The 17361-nt window shown below is 38.0% G+C and overlaps 2 protein-coding genes across 2 annotated transcripts; both read left to right on the top strand.

Moving 5' to 3' along the window:
* Positions 1-1782: 1782 nt before the first annotated feature.
* On the top strand, positions 1783-7405 carry LOC101160290 (exocyst complex component 1-like). Its single transcript, XM_004065718.4, has 3 exons — positions 1783-2090; positions 2222-2391; positions 5128-7405. The coding sequence occupies exons 1-3, from the start codon at positions 1970-1972 to the stop codon at positions 5395-5397; spliced, it is 561 nt and encodes a 186-aa protein (XP_004065766.1). The 5' UTR covers positions 1783-1969; the 3' UTR covers positions 5398-7405.
* A 1114-nt stretch (positions 7406-8519) lies between these two features.
* Positions 8520-17322, top strand: smc2 (structural maintenance of chromosomes 2). The gene is made up of 25 exons (XM_004065719.4): positions 8520-8846; positions 8954-9103; positions 9186-9308; positions 9407-9445; positions 9522-9632; positions 9721-9765; positions 9852-10085; positions 10165-10314; positions 10398-10631; positions 10741-10900; positions 10987-11104; positions 11682-11820; positions 11912-12031; positions 12151-12355; positions 12435-12570; positions 13444-13568; positions 13663-13856; positions 13985-14128; positions 14944-15018; positions 15155-15274; positions 15377-15577; positions 15671-15787; positions 15877-16037; positions 16114-16261; positions 16949-17322. The coding sequence occupies exons 1-25, from the start codon at positions 8679-8681 to the stop codon at positions 17135-17137; spliced, it is 3606 nt and encodes a 1201-aa protein (XP_004065767.1). The 5' UTR covers positions 8520-8678; the 3' UTR covers positions 17138-17322.
* Positions 17323-17361: the final 39 nt, after the last annotated feature.

The raw sequence follows: 17361 nt of genomic DNA on the forward strand, positions 1-17361 counted from the left end.
TGTTTTCTAAGTTCCTTAACGTCAGCCTTTGTTATTCCCACAACGATACTGCCCTCCTCAGGATGTAAAAGGACAACATCAGGTGAAAGTCTGCACTAATACATGGACTTTTTAGATTAAGTTGTGTCTCATGTCTTAAATATATAAATATAAAGACCTAACATTTTTTAATATAATCAGAAAAAATTAAAAGCAACATTTAACAACACAGGATGATCCACATCTCAAGTGACAGTATAGGATTGGTTACATAACTAAATCCTATTTTAAAAATAATCTTGCTTTGTTTTTTCCCAAGTTTAGACAATCTATTTTTGATTGACAATGATATTTCAAGTACGTTATGTAATTTTATATATTTCCAAAACGTTACTTTTTTTTTCAATTAATCTCACTTTATGACTGAGGATTTTTTTTAAGTGGTGGTGATTTTACTTCATTTTTCAACTAATACTCTGTTTTCATCCTGTATTTGTAGAAAAAGTTTTCATTTTTATTGCATTTCTGAATCTATGCAATCATTTGAATAATGATATATAATGATAAGAATTATGTTGTTAGGCTTCAAGATCTTACTGTAAAAAAAGTTTGCTGATTATCTGAGTCACTTATCATATTCATGTAAATTCTCAAATTTCCCACTTTTGTTTATCCGCATTTAAATAAAAAAAAAACTACATATGATGGGCATTTCTTTTTTATGCATGGCAAAATGGACAAGCTGCTCTTTAGATAGAATAGGTGAGTATAATACACCTCATGTGTTATTCATGGGTTTGCAACACTTGTATGATTCCCCTTCCTCTCTGCTTCCTGCCAGTCCACTTGTCTTTCCATCTCAGAGACAAAGAGCCTTTCAAGCGAACACCCACAAAAAAAAGAAGAAAAAAACGTCGGCAACATCAACAACAAAGTTAAAGCACTTAGCTGGGGAGCGACTCATCTTTGTTTTCACAAATGTGACAAATCCGATGGAGCCACATGCCTTCCTGCAAACAGATCACATCACCATGACACTTCATGCTGGAATCCTCTGCTTTCAGAAAACTATCATCTGACCATATAAACATATAAAACACCTCAGAAACTGTATTGCACTCTGTATGGCAAATGTGTGGGTCATGTCAGTCTTGGTGAGTCATGGTCATCAAAGAAGTGATGCATCCTTTGCGCATTTGAATAAACTCCTCATCCTCGCTCCTCGCATAAGTGCTTCACCCCACTTGTACCTATTCTCAGAGATTGAATTACTACAGGGTAATGGAAACCATGTTGAGTGCTGTGGGACATCCTTTTCCCACACAACAACCGTTTAATCACAGACAAGCAGCGGGCGCTGTGCCACATTATATATCACTGTCTGTATGTGAGCAAGAGGAGCCGGTGGAAAAAACAAAAAGGAGAGTGTCTCTTTGAGGGGGGAGGAACACGAAAAATGCCAAATCAAAATGAAACGGGTTTGTGGAATTGTGTGGTTTTAATGTTTGTTTGTTTTTTGGCTGTAATCCCCCCCCCCCCCCTCCTCACACACATACACATACACACACACACATACAACATATAAAGGAATAGCATCCATTTGCAGTGTACATTAATAGACTGATAATGGATGCTAATTAGAGCAATAAAAATGCAAAGTGATGAAGAGATTGGACTTTAATTGCCCCCTTTTTTTCAACTGAACCACTTTCTGTGGATAACGTTTTCCAAAGAGTGAACTCTGTGTGTGCTTGTGTGTGTGTGGGTGGAGGTGGTGGCGGGGTACTAGGTCATACCACGCAAACAGCCACATACTTTCACATTATCTTCTCCAGTGGACACATCAGCGCCTCCTCTTCCTGAGCTGGAAGATTTCGGTCTCCTCCTTGGACACGATCTTGCTTCTTGACATTTCTTTTTTTCTTCTCCAATTTCTACCATCTCTCAATTTTGTGGGGCCCCCTTTTTTTGGCCTTTTTCGTTTCCAGTTATGTCATCTCTTCTCAGGGAGGAGATGCAGAGGATTTTATTCCGCCCTGAAAAGCACAAGTTGGTGGAGTTCATAGAAATTGAAGAGCTGTCGCGTGGGAAGCATTTCCTGTGTGTCTCAGGTACTAATTGAATTTTTTTAGATTTCTTTTTTCTTTTTTTTAAATCCTTTTTTCTATTTTTAAAACCATGGATGCAAAACAAGGTGATCCTCTGTTAAATGTTTAGGAGCATGTTGATGTCTATTTTGCAGTTGGAAAGAACAGTGCAGTGGAGTTATGCATCGTGCAGTGTCACGTATCCACGTCTTCAAAATCCAAGAGGTCCCAAACCAAGCGCTCCAGCATTCAGGACAGCTACAGGAAGGCGGAGGTCTGGTCACTGCAAGACTTGACCCTGGTCGATGGGCGAGACCCCGATGTGGTAAATAACCAATATATTTTCAGTATTATCTGAATGTTTTTTGTTTTCATCGTTTTACACAGTCTGAGTTTGCCATAATAGGTATTGTTATATGTGTAGACGATGTCATGAAGATTTATTTATTTAAACATTTACTAAACAAATGGAGGATCGGTCCCTTGAGATGGCACAGACAAAGCATAAAAGTATATTCAAACAAAAATGCAGTTCAAGACACAAAATAAGTATATAACAGACACTCATATACATCCACATTCACACACATATATGACAGCTCTCAGCTTTTCAACTCTAATCGCAATGCTTTTACAAAACAAATTCAACGAAAGAAATGATTGAGAAAGAGAAAACCAAACCAAAAAATACAAGCAAATATAAAATAAAAATAAATTAAAGTGCAAAAAAATCTGTGAATGAATACATGTGACGAAAACAAGTGCAAATAAATATCTTGAAAATTAATGTTGCAGGCCGCGTGAAAGGCCTTGGCAGGTTCGGAAGGATCAGGACACCAAAGCTCTAATGTGCAGTAGGAAAAGAAATAAATCACACAAGAGTCTGCATGAAAGTTCAAACCTTTGCTAAGGGAGAGATTCAGATGCATTTCAGACACCACCAGGCCAGAAAGCTCCGCTGTCATCTGCTCTTTCTCTCTGCTCCTAAAGCAGACATGTAAAATACTTCAAAAGGTGGGTTTTCCTGCCAGTCAAGGATGGCGATTCTGCAATCGTCAGATGCCTCTGTTCCATAAACACCACAGACAAGAAAACATAGACAACCTTGTGGTTTTAGCTCAGCACTCCTAATCTGGTGATTCATGGCAGTCCCATTCAGTTTACAGCAAGCAAGCACAGGTGAAATCACAAGTTACATGATGTTCATATATATAAATGGAACCAAGTAAATGCACAATCAAAAGTATAAAAGTATAATCAAAACCTGATCATCTCCACATAAATTAGTCTGTTAAATTAGTTGAAATGAATAGACTGGCATAGACTTTCCCAGGGAGAAAGTCTGGAGGGTACTGGAGAGGACAGTTGAATCCGTCCGATAGTCGAACCTCAGATCCTGGAACAACAGTCCGGTGTGGACCAGTTCTACACCCTCTTTAGGGTGCTGGAGGGTTCGTGGGAGTTCGCTCATCCAGCCCATATGTGTTTTGCTCGGAGTAGAACCCCTGCTCCTCCACATTGAGAGGAGCCAGTTGAGGTGGCTATGGCATCTGGTCCGGTTGCCTCCTGGACGAATCCCTAAAGAGGTGTTCCGGGCATGTCCCACTGGGCGGAGGCCCCGGGGAAGACCCAGGACACGCTGGAGAGACTACATCTCTCAGCTGGCCTTGGAACATCTCGGGGTCTCCCCAGAGAAGCTGGAAGAAGTGGCCCGGGCGAGGGAAATCTGGGCATCTTTTCTGCCCCTACGCCCCCCCTAAATTCTTTTAGCAGTGTGCTTTGTGGTTTTTTTTCTATATATAGCATCAAAATAAAAAGATTTAATGAAAACACAGAACTTTTAGCTTTAGTACTTTATATGTTAAGGCATTATGTTTTATAAAAACACATTATTTCCCACTCTTGCAGACAAGGATTATTTTTAAAGCAAAGAAATATTTTAGAGTGGTAGAGGCAAAAATAAAGATTTCACTCTGAGGAATTTTATCTCTGGGTTTAATAGCACATTGTTTGATTAAAATGACCAACAAGGTTTCTAAAGTTTTGCAAATAAGAAAAAAATCTTCTAATAACCAAAATATTTTTACTCACCAGACATTTTAAAATTTCAAAAATATAAATTCCTAAAAAGATTTTCACAAAAAAGTTAATTATACAAGGTATACAACGTATTTCTCTGCAAGTACATCATTACAATGTGTTGTTACATATGTTTCAATAATCAAAGAGTAGGTTTTTTTTCAAAAAATTGTAAATATTGGAGAGATTTAAATATTAAGTTATTAACTACTATCGTTTGGTTGCTAAGCCGAAGCTCAGCAAAAAAAGTTAAATATTGAAATTATGAGAAACAAATTTTAAATACGACAGATTTAAATGTGATAAATATGATTCAGTCGTGAATCATTTTCCCAATTCAGTTATAATTATATCTGCTGACAAAAATAGTAGACAGAAAAAAATAATTTTACTTGATGTTGATACACTTTATACCTGAATAAAGTGTATCAACTGATACACTGATACCTGAAATTTGGAGCCATTCTTTCTAACGTGTCCAGCAGTAGCAACTGTGGTGCTCATCATCTTCCCCAAAAAATGTGCCGAATCGCTGGGTTAGGTTTTTGTTTGAACTTCTACAAAACAGAAACATGTTTGACCTCAACGTTTTTACATTTGATTAAAAAATGAATTCCTTTCATCCAGTGTATTAACAGGAAAAAGTCTCTATTATACTATGATTTAAAAAACACAACTCATGCAGATTCCACACGACACTTATTTTCCGATCCAGAGCTCTACGCAACAAACAAGAATTTAAAACGTTGGTCAGAAAAATACTTTGCTGTAATTTAATTTCCTGTATCTTATGAGTTGAAATGTAAATGCATTGTCAATCATGATAGGCTTGATGGGACTTTTAAAGAGGAGAGTGGAAGCACTGGAAGTAAAAGCATTCCATCAAAACTTTGAAAGCTTAAAATGATCAGTTTAGGAAAACACTGAACATGAGACATGCTCAAATATTTATGCTGAAGTCTTTTTCAATTCCTCTCTTCAGGACGATCCCAGTTTCCTGCTGCACTTTGACAAAGTGCGTTCGGTGACGGCCGTCAACAGTTCTGCTAAATACACCATGGTTCGAGCCCTGGTTGCAGTCAGCGACCGCTACTGTAAGAGGTCACTGCCTCTAGAGAACTTTGACTTTGCTTACATCAAGCCCACCACCTATTACTCCAACAGAGGGGACTGTGTTGTGCTGTCACAGATATGCTTGTATGCCTGTAATTTGGTCTGTCTCTCCATGTGCCCCGTTCCCCTGGATTCATAAGGAAACGCTGGAATTTGAGTGCATGTCTTGTGTGTGTGCTCATATCTTGGGCATCAGTAGTTTATGCATCGTTCAGAACAAGACCTTGTTGGAGTTGTGAAGCTCACGTTTATGGCTTTTTGTGGTTTTAATAAATCGTGAACTTGTTCTGTATAAACATGATATCTTACGTATCTTGATTAACTCGTCAATTGCTTGTTTTCTGTTTTTTTTTTTAATTAGAAAATCACTTGACAACTACAAGAAAACTTTTCAAGATCTCTGGGATGTTGACCAACCTGTTTTATCTTGTTAAAATCCTACTTACATCTCCTGCACTTTTCTTCATCAGAGTGTGTAAGTTGGAGAGTATTGCAACACTTTTTAAGAACCATTTATTTCTGGCAGAAATGATGTGAAGTTTGGAGAAATTTAACATGCTATATCTGGGTAACTTTGCTCTGGTTTGTGTAAATGATGTAATACAGTTGAAGCACTTAATTAAAACACAAATATTGTTACATTTTCTTGACTCAAAACCAATCACACTGCAAAAGCACCCCCTTGAAATAAGTCAACAGTTCTTAAAATATGAGTTTTTTTCTTTGTTTTTTTAAACCAATAGTATTTTGCTGTCAAAAATATTTCTTGGAGAAAGCCTTTTTTTAGATGAGGATATTTTTACTTCATTAAGATTCGGTTTTTGAAGTGTAGTTTTTAGTTTTGAGGTGGCAGTCATCCCACCTCTTCAAGGTCATGGGGTTGTTGGGGCCTATACTGTCAGGTGAAGCTGGGTGCACACGGCACAGGTTGCCAGTCCATTGCAGGGTCACACAGACAATTAGAAAATTATATCAGAGAAAACAATATTTGACCCTCTTTTCATAATTTGTAAACTTTTAGAACTTCCTAAAACATGTAAAACTATTATTTCTATTATTTTTTGAAAGTACACATTTCCAAAACAAATTTGTGACCTAAAAAAAAGGATGTTTACTTGTAATACTTTTGTCTGAAAAATATGATTTATATATAAAATGCAGGTTAGGAATTTGTGTGAAAGTTTGCAATGAATTAAAAAATGTAAGCTTTGTCTTAGACAAAAATAGCCATTTACAAAGCTACAAAAAAGGAAACATCTACTTGAAGGGCTCACTTTATTACTGTATATTAATAATTTTATTACAATAACAAGAATCATAATAATAGACAGCTGAACACACACAAAAACAAACAAACAAACAAAAATACAACACATTTCTACAGTCAAGAATAAGTAATTCATTTTTTTTTTCTGCTGTCAAGAAAAATGTGGTAATTCTGTTTTGTTCAGATCAGTTTTGTTACCACAGGGGGCGCCATTATCTAAAAAAAATAGTTTAGAAAGATGCTCAGTAACTTCGTTCTTTTATTGGGCTAATTTCACTTCTAACATTGATTGGAAAAAAGTCTGGTCTTTACCACAAAAATACTTCTTAACAAATAAAGTCAAAGAAATCTCTTTTAAACTCCTACACAGATTTTATCCAGCAAAGCATTATTTAACTAAATTTAAGGCTGACATAAACACCAGTTGTACTTTCTGCCAGAAACAACCTGAAACCTGCTCTCATTTATTCTGGTCTTGTGAATTTACATACAGATTTTGGAAAAACATTCACAAATTTATCACCGATTCTATTTTTGCTGACATACAACTTTATTATAAAAACATACTTTTTGGTTTTCATAGCTTTGATGTCAAAGACCGTGATGCTTTCTTTTGTGTAAACATGGTATTATTTATCGCTAAATTTCATATACACAAAAGAAAATTTTCCAATAAAAAACCGGATTTCTTTGTGTTCAAACTGGAACTGCAGCGTTATTTAAACTTAATTTCTGCTTCAAAAAATACAAAAGCTCAAAAAACAATTAGCATCTGTAAATCTTTTGGACCGCTGACATAGATTTACTCTCGCATTTTCTCTTTTCTCTTTTTTTTTTTTTGTTTCTTTTTATTTCTTATTCCCTTTTGTGTTTATTATTAATAATTAGTATTTTTTAAAGAATGCAACATGTTTGTTCTGTATTTAGAATTTTATTGTACATTATATGTGCATAATTGTTGTATTTTCTTGTTTTGTATGTTGCAATTGTTCAATAAAAAAAAAAAAAAAAAAAAAAAAAAAAACTTCGTTCCCAAAACGTTTTAACCAACGGCTTCAAAGAGAGTTGAGTTTGAGAAAGAAGATTCTACTCTCAAAAGCAGAAGGGATTTCTCAACTTACTTATTTTGCTTTGTCTCTACACTTGGACAATCAGACTCTTAAATCTATTGCCCAAATGTTGTTAAATTTCATCTGGAAAAATCATATTTATTTAAAAAAAATCTGTATTAATGAACTATAAAAAAGGAGGCTTAAATTTTCTTAAATTTTACTTCTTTAAATAATACTTTAAAATAAACTTGATTAAATCATATTTAAAAATTCCACTTTCCATCTGGAATATTTTCCCTCATCACATTTTTGCTAACACATGGTCTCCATTTTTTTCTCCTTTGTCATTATAATATTGACAAAATCCCAGTTAAACTCTGCTTTTCACAGACAGATTCTTCTTTCATGGGCACTTACTCACAAATTTTCCCCTCATAACTCTTTTGTTTGGAATAGCGTATATACTTTACAAGAACAAATCATTATTTTACAATAATTGTTTTAATAAAGATATCCTACTGGTGGGTCAGCTTTTTAACCACAATGGACAATAAAACTCAGATATAAAGAATTTAACCTTAAGTATTATGGAGTCCTATACTGTTCATAATCCTGTGGCATTCTCACTGTTATGGCTAATGTTGTTGTCCTGCATACTTGTTCTACATGTGTTAAACAATAAAGTATTTTTAAAAAAGTACAGTGTGCGCCAATCACCCGATGGTTTAGGGATTTAGCTGCCCCGGTATATGCCTACAAAATGCATTGACAAAACGTTTAAATAAACATAATTGAACTGGTCTGAATAAATTATAGCAAATTACGGACCAAGTCTTTTATGTTTATTTTCTTTCAATTTTCTGTCAAATTATATTACATATGGATTTTTTTGTTTTGACTCCGGCATGATGAATGGCCTACTGTCGACCGAAAGTTTTCTTAGTGTGTGTTTACCGCCAAAATTCAAGTTAGACGACAGTCTTTTGGTTTGATATAAACATTGGGCTGTTGCTTTGCTCGCCGCATTTTTCTTTTAACTGACTTGTCGCTGAAACGGATATTTTCTGTGGCGTTTGTTTCGGCAAGACAAGATAAGTAACGATGTACATTAAATCAATAATTATCGAAGGATTTAAATCTTACGCACAGAGGACAGAAATTAACGGCTTCGACCCGCTATTCAATGCCATCACGGGACTGAACGGCAGTGGCAAGTCCAACATCTTGGACTCGATATGTTTCCTTTTGGGGATTTCCAACCTCTCACACGTAAGGACGTTTCCGCATGTTTCCATTGATTAAAGTAAAAAAAAAAGCAGCTTTGCCTTCTTTTAATAGCAAAAAAAACAGTAATTCTGTTCTATTTTATTTAAAAGGTTCGAGCTTCAAACCTTCAGGACTTGGTTTACAAGAACGGCCAGGGTGGCATCACCAAGGCCACTGTGTCTATTACTTTTGACAACTCCAATAAGAGCCAGAGCCCTCTGGGGTTTGAAACCCACGATGAGATCACTGTAACCAGACAGGTCAGGAAAGTACACAATTATTTAATATCCCAATTTATAAAGCATTTTTTAAAACTTGATCACAAACGTTTTCTTCATAAAGGTTGTCATAGGAGGCAGGAACAAATATCTGATCAATGGGGTCAATGCCAACAACACCAGGGTGCAGGACTTGTTCTGCTCTGTTGGCCTCAACGTTAACAACCCTCATTTCCTCATCATGCAGGTCAGCTTTGCATCTTAAACATTGAGAGTTTTCAGAAATTGCTAAACAAAATCATTCGTTTGACCTTTGGGGTCTTTTTTTTTTTTTTACTTATTTAGGGAAGAATAACCAAGGTTTTGAATATGAAACCACCAGAGGTATGTACTTTGTTTGATGAAAAAAAAAGTATAATAGAAACACTTTTGTTAGTACTAATATACTATTTGTCTCTAGATTCTTGCTATGATTGAGGAGGCAGCAGGCACCAGAATGTACGAATGTAAAAAGATCAGTGCACAGAGAACAATTGAGAAGAAAGAGGCCAAGCTGAGAGAGATTCAGACTGTATGTCTACCATCTGTTATTCAAGTTTCTTGTGGTTTTTGGGGAAACAAGCAGCTGCAAACTTTGTTCTATGTTTCCTGACGTTTAGATTTTGGATGAAGAGATTACTCCAACTATGCAAAAGCTGCAAGAGGTGAGCTAAATGTTTTTTATTTATTTTTTATTTCAACATTTGTGTAATGATTTAAGGATATGCTTTAAATGTTCTTTGATGCACAGGAAAGATCCTCCTATTTGGAGTACCAGAAGCTGATGCGTGAGATCCAGCACTTGTCACGACTTTATGTGGCCTGGCTGTTTGTGTGTGCCGAGGAGACTAAAGTCAAGTCGGCTGAAAATCTGAAGGTGATGCAAGGCAACATTGTCAAGATGCAGGCCAAAGTTTCAGAGAATGAGAGCAAAATCCAGGAGCTTTCTGCTCAGATTCAAGAGCTTCAGAAGAAAAATGACCAGGTACTGAAAGAGAAATAAAAGAAAAAAAATATTTGTATGTTTTGTGTGGCTCTGACACACTTTTGGTGTTTATTTTAAGGAGGTAAACGGAGAATTAAAAACCTTGGAGATGTCTCTTGCAAGTGTGCAGCGTGAGGATGCCAAAGCTCAGAGCAGTCTCGACTTAAAAAAGCAGAATCTGAAAGATGAAACCAAAAAGAGGAAAGAGCTCGTGAAGAGCATGGAGGAGGTAATGGATTCATTTGTGCTTCTCATTGGTGGCTGCAAGATTTTTACTTTATCAAGCTTATTGGTCTCGGTCATTCTTTTTAGGACAAGAAAGTGCTCGTGGTGAAGGAAAAAGAAGTGAGCAAGTTGTCCGAACAGCTTCAGGCACTGCAGGTGGAAGGACAGAAAAACACAGCTGAACTTGAGGCAGCTGAGCAGCATTTCAAAGCTGTGTCGGCGGGTCTTTCTACCAACGAGGACGGCGAGGAAGCCACTTTAGCTGGGCAGATGATGGCCTGCAAGAACGAGATGAGCAAAGCAGACACAGAGGCCAAGCAGGTGGAGAAAAGAGACACTTTTGATGTGCAGTGGCTTGACGTCCTGCACACCTGCTGCTTCTCCGTTGAATTATTTGATCCGAAACCCAACCATTTCCATCTTTGCACAGGCCCAAATGACCCTGAAGCATGCCCAGGCAGAGCTGAAGACCAAACAAGCGGAGATGAAGAAGATGGACAGCGGCTACAAGAAAGATCAGGACACCTTTAAGGCCGTCAAAAGCAGCCGAGAGAAACTGGAGGCGGAGCTGGCCAAACTCAACTATGAAGGTGCAGCATTCTCCTGAAAATAAAAGACGAATGTTGTAAAAGCTTTTGCCTGTTTAGTGACTCAACTTGTGTTTGTGCTGCTGCAGATGGAAAAGAAGAAAGCCTGATGGAAAAACGAAGACAGCTTTCCAGAGAAGTCGCTCAACTTAAGGAGACCTTTGACCGACTCATGTCTCGTTTTCCCAGCCTGCGCTTTGAATACAAGTAAACGCTTCTATCTGTTTGAGTATCATGCCTTTAAATGTACATTTTAATTTACATAACAGCGTATAAGCCCAGACACGTAAGATTTCGTTTAACATTCTTATTCAAAATCTATAAATAAACCAGGTGGCAGATGTGTTTAGTTTATTGACTGGAAAAGTAAAATGCCTGCAGTTAGTGAATTATTTCATATGTAGTGATTTTAATTTTGTTCATATTTTCATTTGCAGCAACATAATGGTTTTTGGAGTGGGGCAAAATTGATCCATAAATTCATTAACAGCTAATTCCAAATAGTTTAACAGTTTACAAGATTTTACAGCTTAAACATAAACAGGAACTATTTTGATTTGAAGTTTTAAGTGTGGACAAATGATTGATTCTGCTGTTTCTTTCATCTCTATGAACTATCTAATCTAAAGATTTGATTAAGAAATAGAACTTTAATTTCTTATCTTGTCCACCATGAATTGAGTTTTTTTTCTTCCTCTTGACGATGTTTTATTTGAGTCATTTTTCTTTTCTTCAGTTTGCATTTTTCTTCTTTTCTGTTGTAATAAATTCTGCTGTCTCCCAGAGATCCGGAGAGAGGCTGGGACCGAAGCAAAGTGAAGGGCCTTCTAGCTAATCTCATAAGTGTCAGTGATGTTTCCTATGCCACGGCACTGGAGGTAGTTGCAGGTGGACGGCTCTACAACATTGTTGTAGACACAGAGGTAGACCTTTTGAAAGTTTTTTTTTTAAATTTATTTCACAGGTGAATAAACAGAATCTTTGTGACTAAATGATTGAATCCTTCCTTCTTAGGTGACTGGTAAGAAGCTGCTGGAGAAAGGAGAGCTACAGCGCAGGTACACCATCATTCCTCTCAACAAGATATCTGCCAAAACTCTCAACGACAAAGTGATCCACACCGCGAAGCGCCTGGTGAGAAAACTCTGTGCTTTCATAGTCTCCGACTTTTTCTTGTGTATAAAAGGAATCACATCTCATTCATTAGGTTTTCTCGTAGGTAATTTTCCGTGATTTTGTCTTTGTTCTGTGAGGTCGGGGAGGACAACGTTCACACAGCTCTGTCCCTGGTGGGATACGAGTCTGACCTTCGTAAAGCCATGGAGTATGTGTTCGGCTCCACGCTGGTCTGTGACACTTTGGACAACGCAAAGAAAGTGGCGTTTGACAAACAGGTGATGACCAAGACTGTTACGCTTGGGGGAGACATCTTTGACCCGCAGGGAACTTTGAGTGGAGGTGAGATCAACGCTCGACTCCTGTTTCCTTGGAAAATCAAATCAGTTTCAATACTTGGCTCCTCTTTTTTTCTTTCCAGGCGCTCGCTCGCAGTCGGCATCGATTTTGTCGAGCCTGCAGGAAGTAAAAGATGTTCAGGACAGCCTGAGCGATAAGGAGGCCAAACTTCAGGATACTGAGCGACAGATGTCCAGTCTGAAGGGAACCGCTGAGAAGTATGCAAATGAAAAAGCAGAAAAGTTCCTCTACACATTAAAAAAACTCCTATATATTTACTAAAACTAGCGGTACTTTCTGTTGTGAAACCCCTTCTTTTAAGTGGGATGCAGTGATTCACTTTCCCCTCGATTCAGTTCAAACCTCAATTTTTGGGTCACGGTTCGAAATATGACTTTTGTACTACAAAGAGACAAACAACATTTTTGAAAAAATCATTTTAAATTTGCTAATAAGCAAAAAAAAAATATATATATATATATCAGTTGGCTAATACTAAGCCTGGAGTAATGTAATAAGACAATAAATAGTAAATCCTTCTTAAATTTAGCACAACTGTTTGACACTTTCAATGTAAACACGCAGTAGCGATGGAACAAATCCCCTTCCCCACAATGCGGTTTAAATGTGGAGCAAACAGTTTGGTTTGAAACCGAGAATGGTGGCATCCCTATTATGCACCATGGAAAATTAGATCCTCTTAATCAATAAAACATTCAATTCAGCTTGATTATATATTTTTTAATTCATTGTGTTTCTTTAAAACAAGCTACTGGTGACAAGTGTTAAAAAAAATCTATTAAGTCTATTTTACATTTCTTGTTTGGCCTGCAGTTAAAAATCAGAAGTTATAGAGATGTTTTGTTTGATCTTGTAGTGAAGGATATTTTTATGAGACAAAAGTCAAATCAAAGAAGATAACCGTGTTTTTTTAATTTATTTTTTAAGTTGTCTGAGGAAGCCTGCTTTTAAAAAACGTATAAGGCCCAGCTGTTTAGGGCCAGTTTACAACTCTGTCGTAGTTTAGAAAGGATTTCTTTGGTTAATTTATTCCAAATGACGTTTTTCATTTCACTTTTCCCTTTCTGCAGGTATCGGCAGCTGAAGCAGCAGCACGAGCTGAAGGTGGAGGAGGAGCAGATCCTGCAGACCAAGCTGCAGCAGAGCTCCTTCCATCAGCAGCAGGAGGAGCTGGAGAGGCTGCAGAAAGCCATCGGTCTGGACTTTAACTTCAGTTTAATAGAGGGAGGGAAAGCGGGAGGTTTCATCTGCAGTTATTTTAAGACCTTTTGTGACGTTTGCTTCCCCAGACGAGAGTGAGGCCACTTTGCGCCTCACCAAGGAGCTGCAGAAGCGAGCCGAGGAGAAGTACAAGGTGCTGGAAAACAAAATGAAGAATGCCGAGGCTGAGAGGGAGAAGGAGTTGAAGGCTGCCCAGGAGAAACTCAACAAAGCAAAAGCAAAAGCAGACGCCTTCAACAAGACTTTAAAGCAGAAGCAGCAGGTAAACTGTTTGTTTTAATGAAAATATGCAGAAATGAGTGGTTCCCAGAATTATTTTAAGATAGCTAAACCTTTGTAATATTTGATTTAATATTTCTAATCATTGGGTTTGTTTATTCTCGTCTCCAGGAGTCTGAAGCTGTGGCCTTGGAGCTGGAGGAGCTCCGGAGGGAGCAGGCCACCTACGAGCAGCAGATTCAGGCCGTCGACGAGGCCATGAAGGCCTTTCAGGAACAAATAGACAGCATGGCCTGCACCGTGACCCAGAACAAGGTAGGAGTGTCGGCTGGGAAGGCAACAGTCTCCTAAAAGCTTTCCCGGCAGAGATTTGCAATAGCAGCACTAAATCCTCATGATTTTTAAGAAAGGAGAGGATGTTTGTTGAGAAAGTCGAGCTAAACCAAATCAGCTTGAATAGATCCAGAAAGCGATGATTTCTGTGGAGATACAAAACATACCAAAAAAACTTTTACTTCAAAAAATTCAGTTCAAAGATTCAAAATCACAAATTCAAACCTTAGAAAATAATTATGCAACTTTAAAAATGGCCTTTTTCAGAGGAAAGAAAATAGAATCATCACATAAATTAGGAGGCATAAATAGTAAACAGACAAAACAGCAGTGTTCTACAGTCTTTCGGCATGTTTTAAAAGAGGTTTTGGAGCGGAGAGAAACCTTTCAGATGCTCTAAGACTTTGAATTTGAGCCAAAAACAAAAAATCGTCATCTACATAGATTGTTTGTTTGAGCCAATGACATTGTGATGATTTTGGTCATGTTTGCTACATGTAGAGTTACATTAATCTTTTCCATCTGTGAAGTCTGACGTTTTATCGATTTAGTTTTCAATCTGACTATGTTGTTAGAGGAAGCTTCAGCAGGATGGAAACACTGAATTTATTTTAACTTTCTTCGTTGGAGGCAAATAAAACAACCCTTCCTATTTACAAATGAAATGTTTTTTCCTCTCTTTTAGATAAAAAAAATAAAAATAAAGCTGCATTTTCTTTCAAGCCAGCTGAAAATATGAGTTTGTTTTCAGTTTAACTGTACGTGTGTGTGAGCCTAATATCATGAATGTGGCGCAGGAGGCAGTGCGGAAAGCCCAGGAGGAGCTGACCAAACTCAAAGAAGTGATCATGGCACAGGACAAGGAGATCAAGGTTGTGGAATTTTGACTGTTTCATTGAAAGCTTTCTTCTTTCTTTCGGCTTGTTCTCGGCTTTCAGCATAAATGTGTATTTAATTCTTCTCAGTAATGGCAGATCTTCCAGTTTTTAAAGATGCTTGTCCTCATAGGGAAAAAACTCGGAGGCCAATAAGATAAGAGAGCAGAACAATGAGGTTCAGCTGAAGATCAAGGAGCAGGAACACAACATTAGTAAACATCATAAAGACAGCCAGGACGCTGCTGACAAGGTACGCACTAACCTGCACCTGTCTCCTCACTTGAACGCAGAGATTCTATTGTTCTTTTAAAAGAAAAAGCTTAGATTTTTGAGATGTTCGTGTCACTTGCAGGTGGCTCGGATGCTGGAAGAACACGACTGGATCCAGTCGGAGCGCCATTTCTTCGGCCAGCCGAACTCCTCCTACGACTTTAAAGTCAACAACCCCCGTGAGGCGGGCCAGCGGCTGAAGAAGCTGGAAGAAACCACTTCCAAGCTGGAGAGGAACGTCAACAAGAGAGCCATGAACATGCTGAACGAGGCAGAGGAAAGGGTGAGGAGCTCCTGTCGGCGCCGTCTGAGTCGATCCAAATGTTTGACAACATTTTTGTGTTTGCTGAAAACTGTGTGTTTTTTGCTTTTGCAGTACAATGACCTGATGAAGAAAAAGAGAATTGTGGAGAATGACAAAGCAAAAATCTTGCAGACCATTGAGGAATTGGACCAGAAGAAGAACGAAGCTCTTAACTTGGCTTGGCAGAAGGTTTGCATCGATTTTAGCATGTCTGCATTCTTTTTTGATTTGTAATCATAACTATTTCATCTCTTGGTTTTGTGATCTTTTCTCTGTAGGTAAACAAAGATTTTGGCTCCATTTTCTCCACTCTGCTCCCAGGAGCTACAGCAAAGCTGGCGCCTCAGCAGGGCTGCGGCGTCCTGGATGGTCTGGAGTTCAAGGTCGCCCTAGGTGACACCTGGAAGGAAAACCTGACTGAGCTGAGTGGTGGACAAAGGTGAGCAAACGCACTGATGAGCTGCTTCTCTGAGCCGTCGTCACCTTTAAAGAGTGTGTCGCGTATCTGTTTCCAGGTCACTGGTAGCTTTGTCTCTCATCTTGGCCATGCTGCTTTTCAAGCCCGCTCCCATCTACATCCTGGACGAGGTGGATGCGGCTCTGGATCTGTCGCACACGCAAAACATCGGACAGATGCTGCGCACGCATTTCAGACGCTCCCAGGTGAGATTTCATGTGGGAAGGAGCAGTTTGCTGGTGACGCCCTTAAGTTACTGTTTCAAATCAGCATCAATTCATCTAAATCTCACCTACATGTCAGCCAATACTTTATTAGCTGATGACGGGATCATGAAGCACACACACAAACCAGAGTTCGTGCAAGAACCACACGTCTAGTATTCAGGGGAAAAAGGAGTATTGTTTTTTTAAAAGCTTGATTTGTCTAAAAATTCTTCAAATTGCAGCGACATTTCTTTACAACTCAAAAAGCTGACGGAATAGTTAATTTATTGAATGAATATTAAGTTTAAATAAAAAACAAACTAGGCACTATCAAGCTTTTTTAACAAGCTGTCAGCATTTATATTGACATGTAAAAAGTTACGTTTTTTTTTTAAATCAAGTGTTGTATGTTGCAGTTTAAAACATTTTTTTTTTAAATTAATTATATATTAATATTTGTGCATATTTCCTGACATATTGATGGAGCTAATTTAACAGACTGAAGTTTAAAAACAATTATATTTGTGTAATAAATATTGCAGTGAGCAAGGAGTGAAGATGGAAACTTTTTTTGTTATTGCATTAACAGTCATTGGTGAATCTGTCACAAACTGCCTGTAAATGGATTATTTTGAATGTTGTCCCAGTGAGGCTTCCGTCGCTCATTTTCAAACTCTCCTCCTGCAGTTCGTGGTCGTGTCCCTCAAAGACGGCATGTTCACAAACGCCAACGTCCTGTTTAAGACCAAGTTTGTGGACGGCATGTCCACGGTGACGCGGACGGCGCTCAGCCAGAGTGACGCCAACGTCTCCCACAAAGGCCAGGATAAAGCTCGCCAGAAAGACAAGAGGAACAAGCAGCTCAGCGCACTTTGATTTCCTAAAACCATATCAGAAACATAGCTTGTTTTTAAGTCGTGCTCAAATTTCCTGCATGGTGACTCCCGTTCTGGTTTCATCCACTTACATGTTTTAAGTTTATATCTGTCCTGTCTTCTGGATCTTTGCTATTTTATATGCAGCCATATGTCGTTTTTTGTAAATAAAGGTGCTGAATTGCATTTGGGTGAACGTAAACTATTTTAAACAGCAGACAGTCT

The sequence above is a fragment of the Oryzias latipes genome, chromosome 1 (genome assembly GCF_002234675.1).
Source record: "Oryzias latipes chromosome 1, ASM223467v1".
NCBI lineage: Eukaryota > Metazoa > Chordata > Actinopteri > Beloniformes > Adrianichthyidae > Oryzias > Oryzias latipes.

What these genes read in the sequence shown, in the direction of transcription:
- LOC101160290 (XM_004065718.4), top strand. Translation starts at nt 1,970, where the DNA reads ATGTCATCTCTTCTCAGGGAGGAGATGCAGAGGATTTTATTCCGCCCT. An exon ending in GCATTTCCTGTGTGTCTCAG is followed by an intron (nt 2,091 to 2,221) that starts GTACTAATTGAA and finishes TCTATTTTGCAG; the next exon opens with TTGGAAAGAACAGTGCAGTG. An exon ending in ATGGGCGAGACCCCGATGTG is followed by an intron (nt 2,392 to 5,127) that starts GTAAATAACCAA and finishes TCCTCTCTTCAG; the next exon opens with GACGATCCCAGTTTCCTGCT.
- smc2 (XM_004065719.4), top strand. Translation starts at nt 8,679, where the DNA reads ATGTACATTAAATCAATAATTATCGAAGGATTTAAATCTTACGCACAG. An exon ending in CTGAAGGGAACCGCTGAGAA is followed by an intron (nt 12,571 to 13,443) that starts GTATGCAAATGA and finishes CCCTTTCTGCAG; the next exon opens with GTATCGGCAGCTGAAGCAGC. An exon ending in GAGCTGAGTGGTGGACAAAG is followed by an intron (nt 16,038 to 16,113) that starts GTGAGCAAACGC and finishes ATCTGTTTCCAG; the next exon opens with GTCACTGGTAGCTTTGTCTC.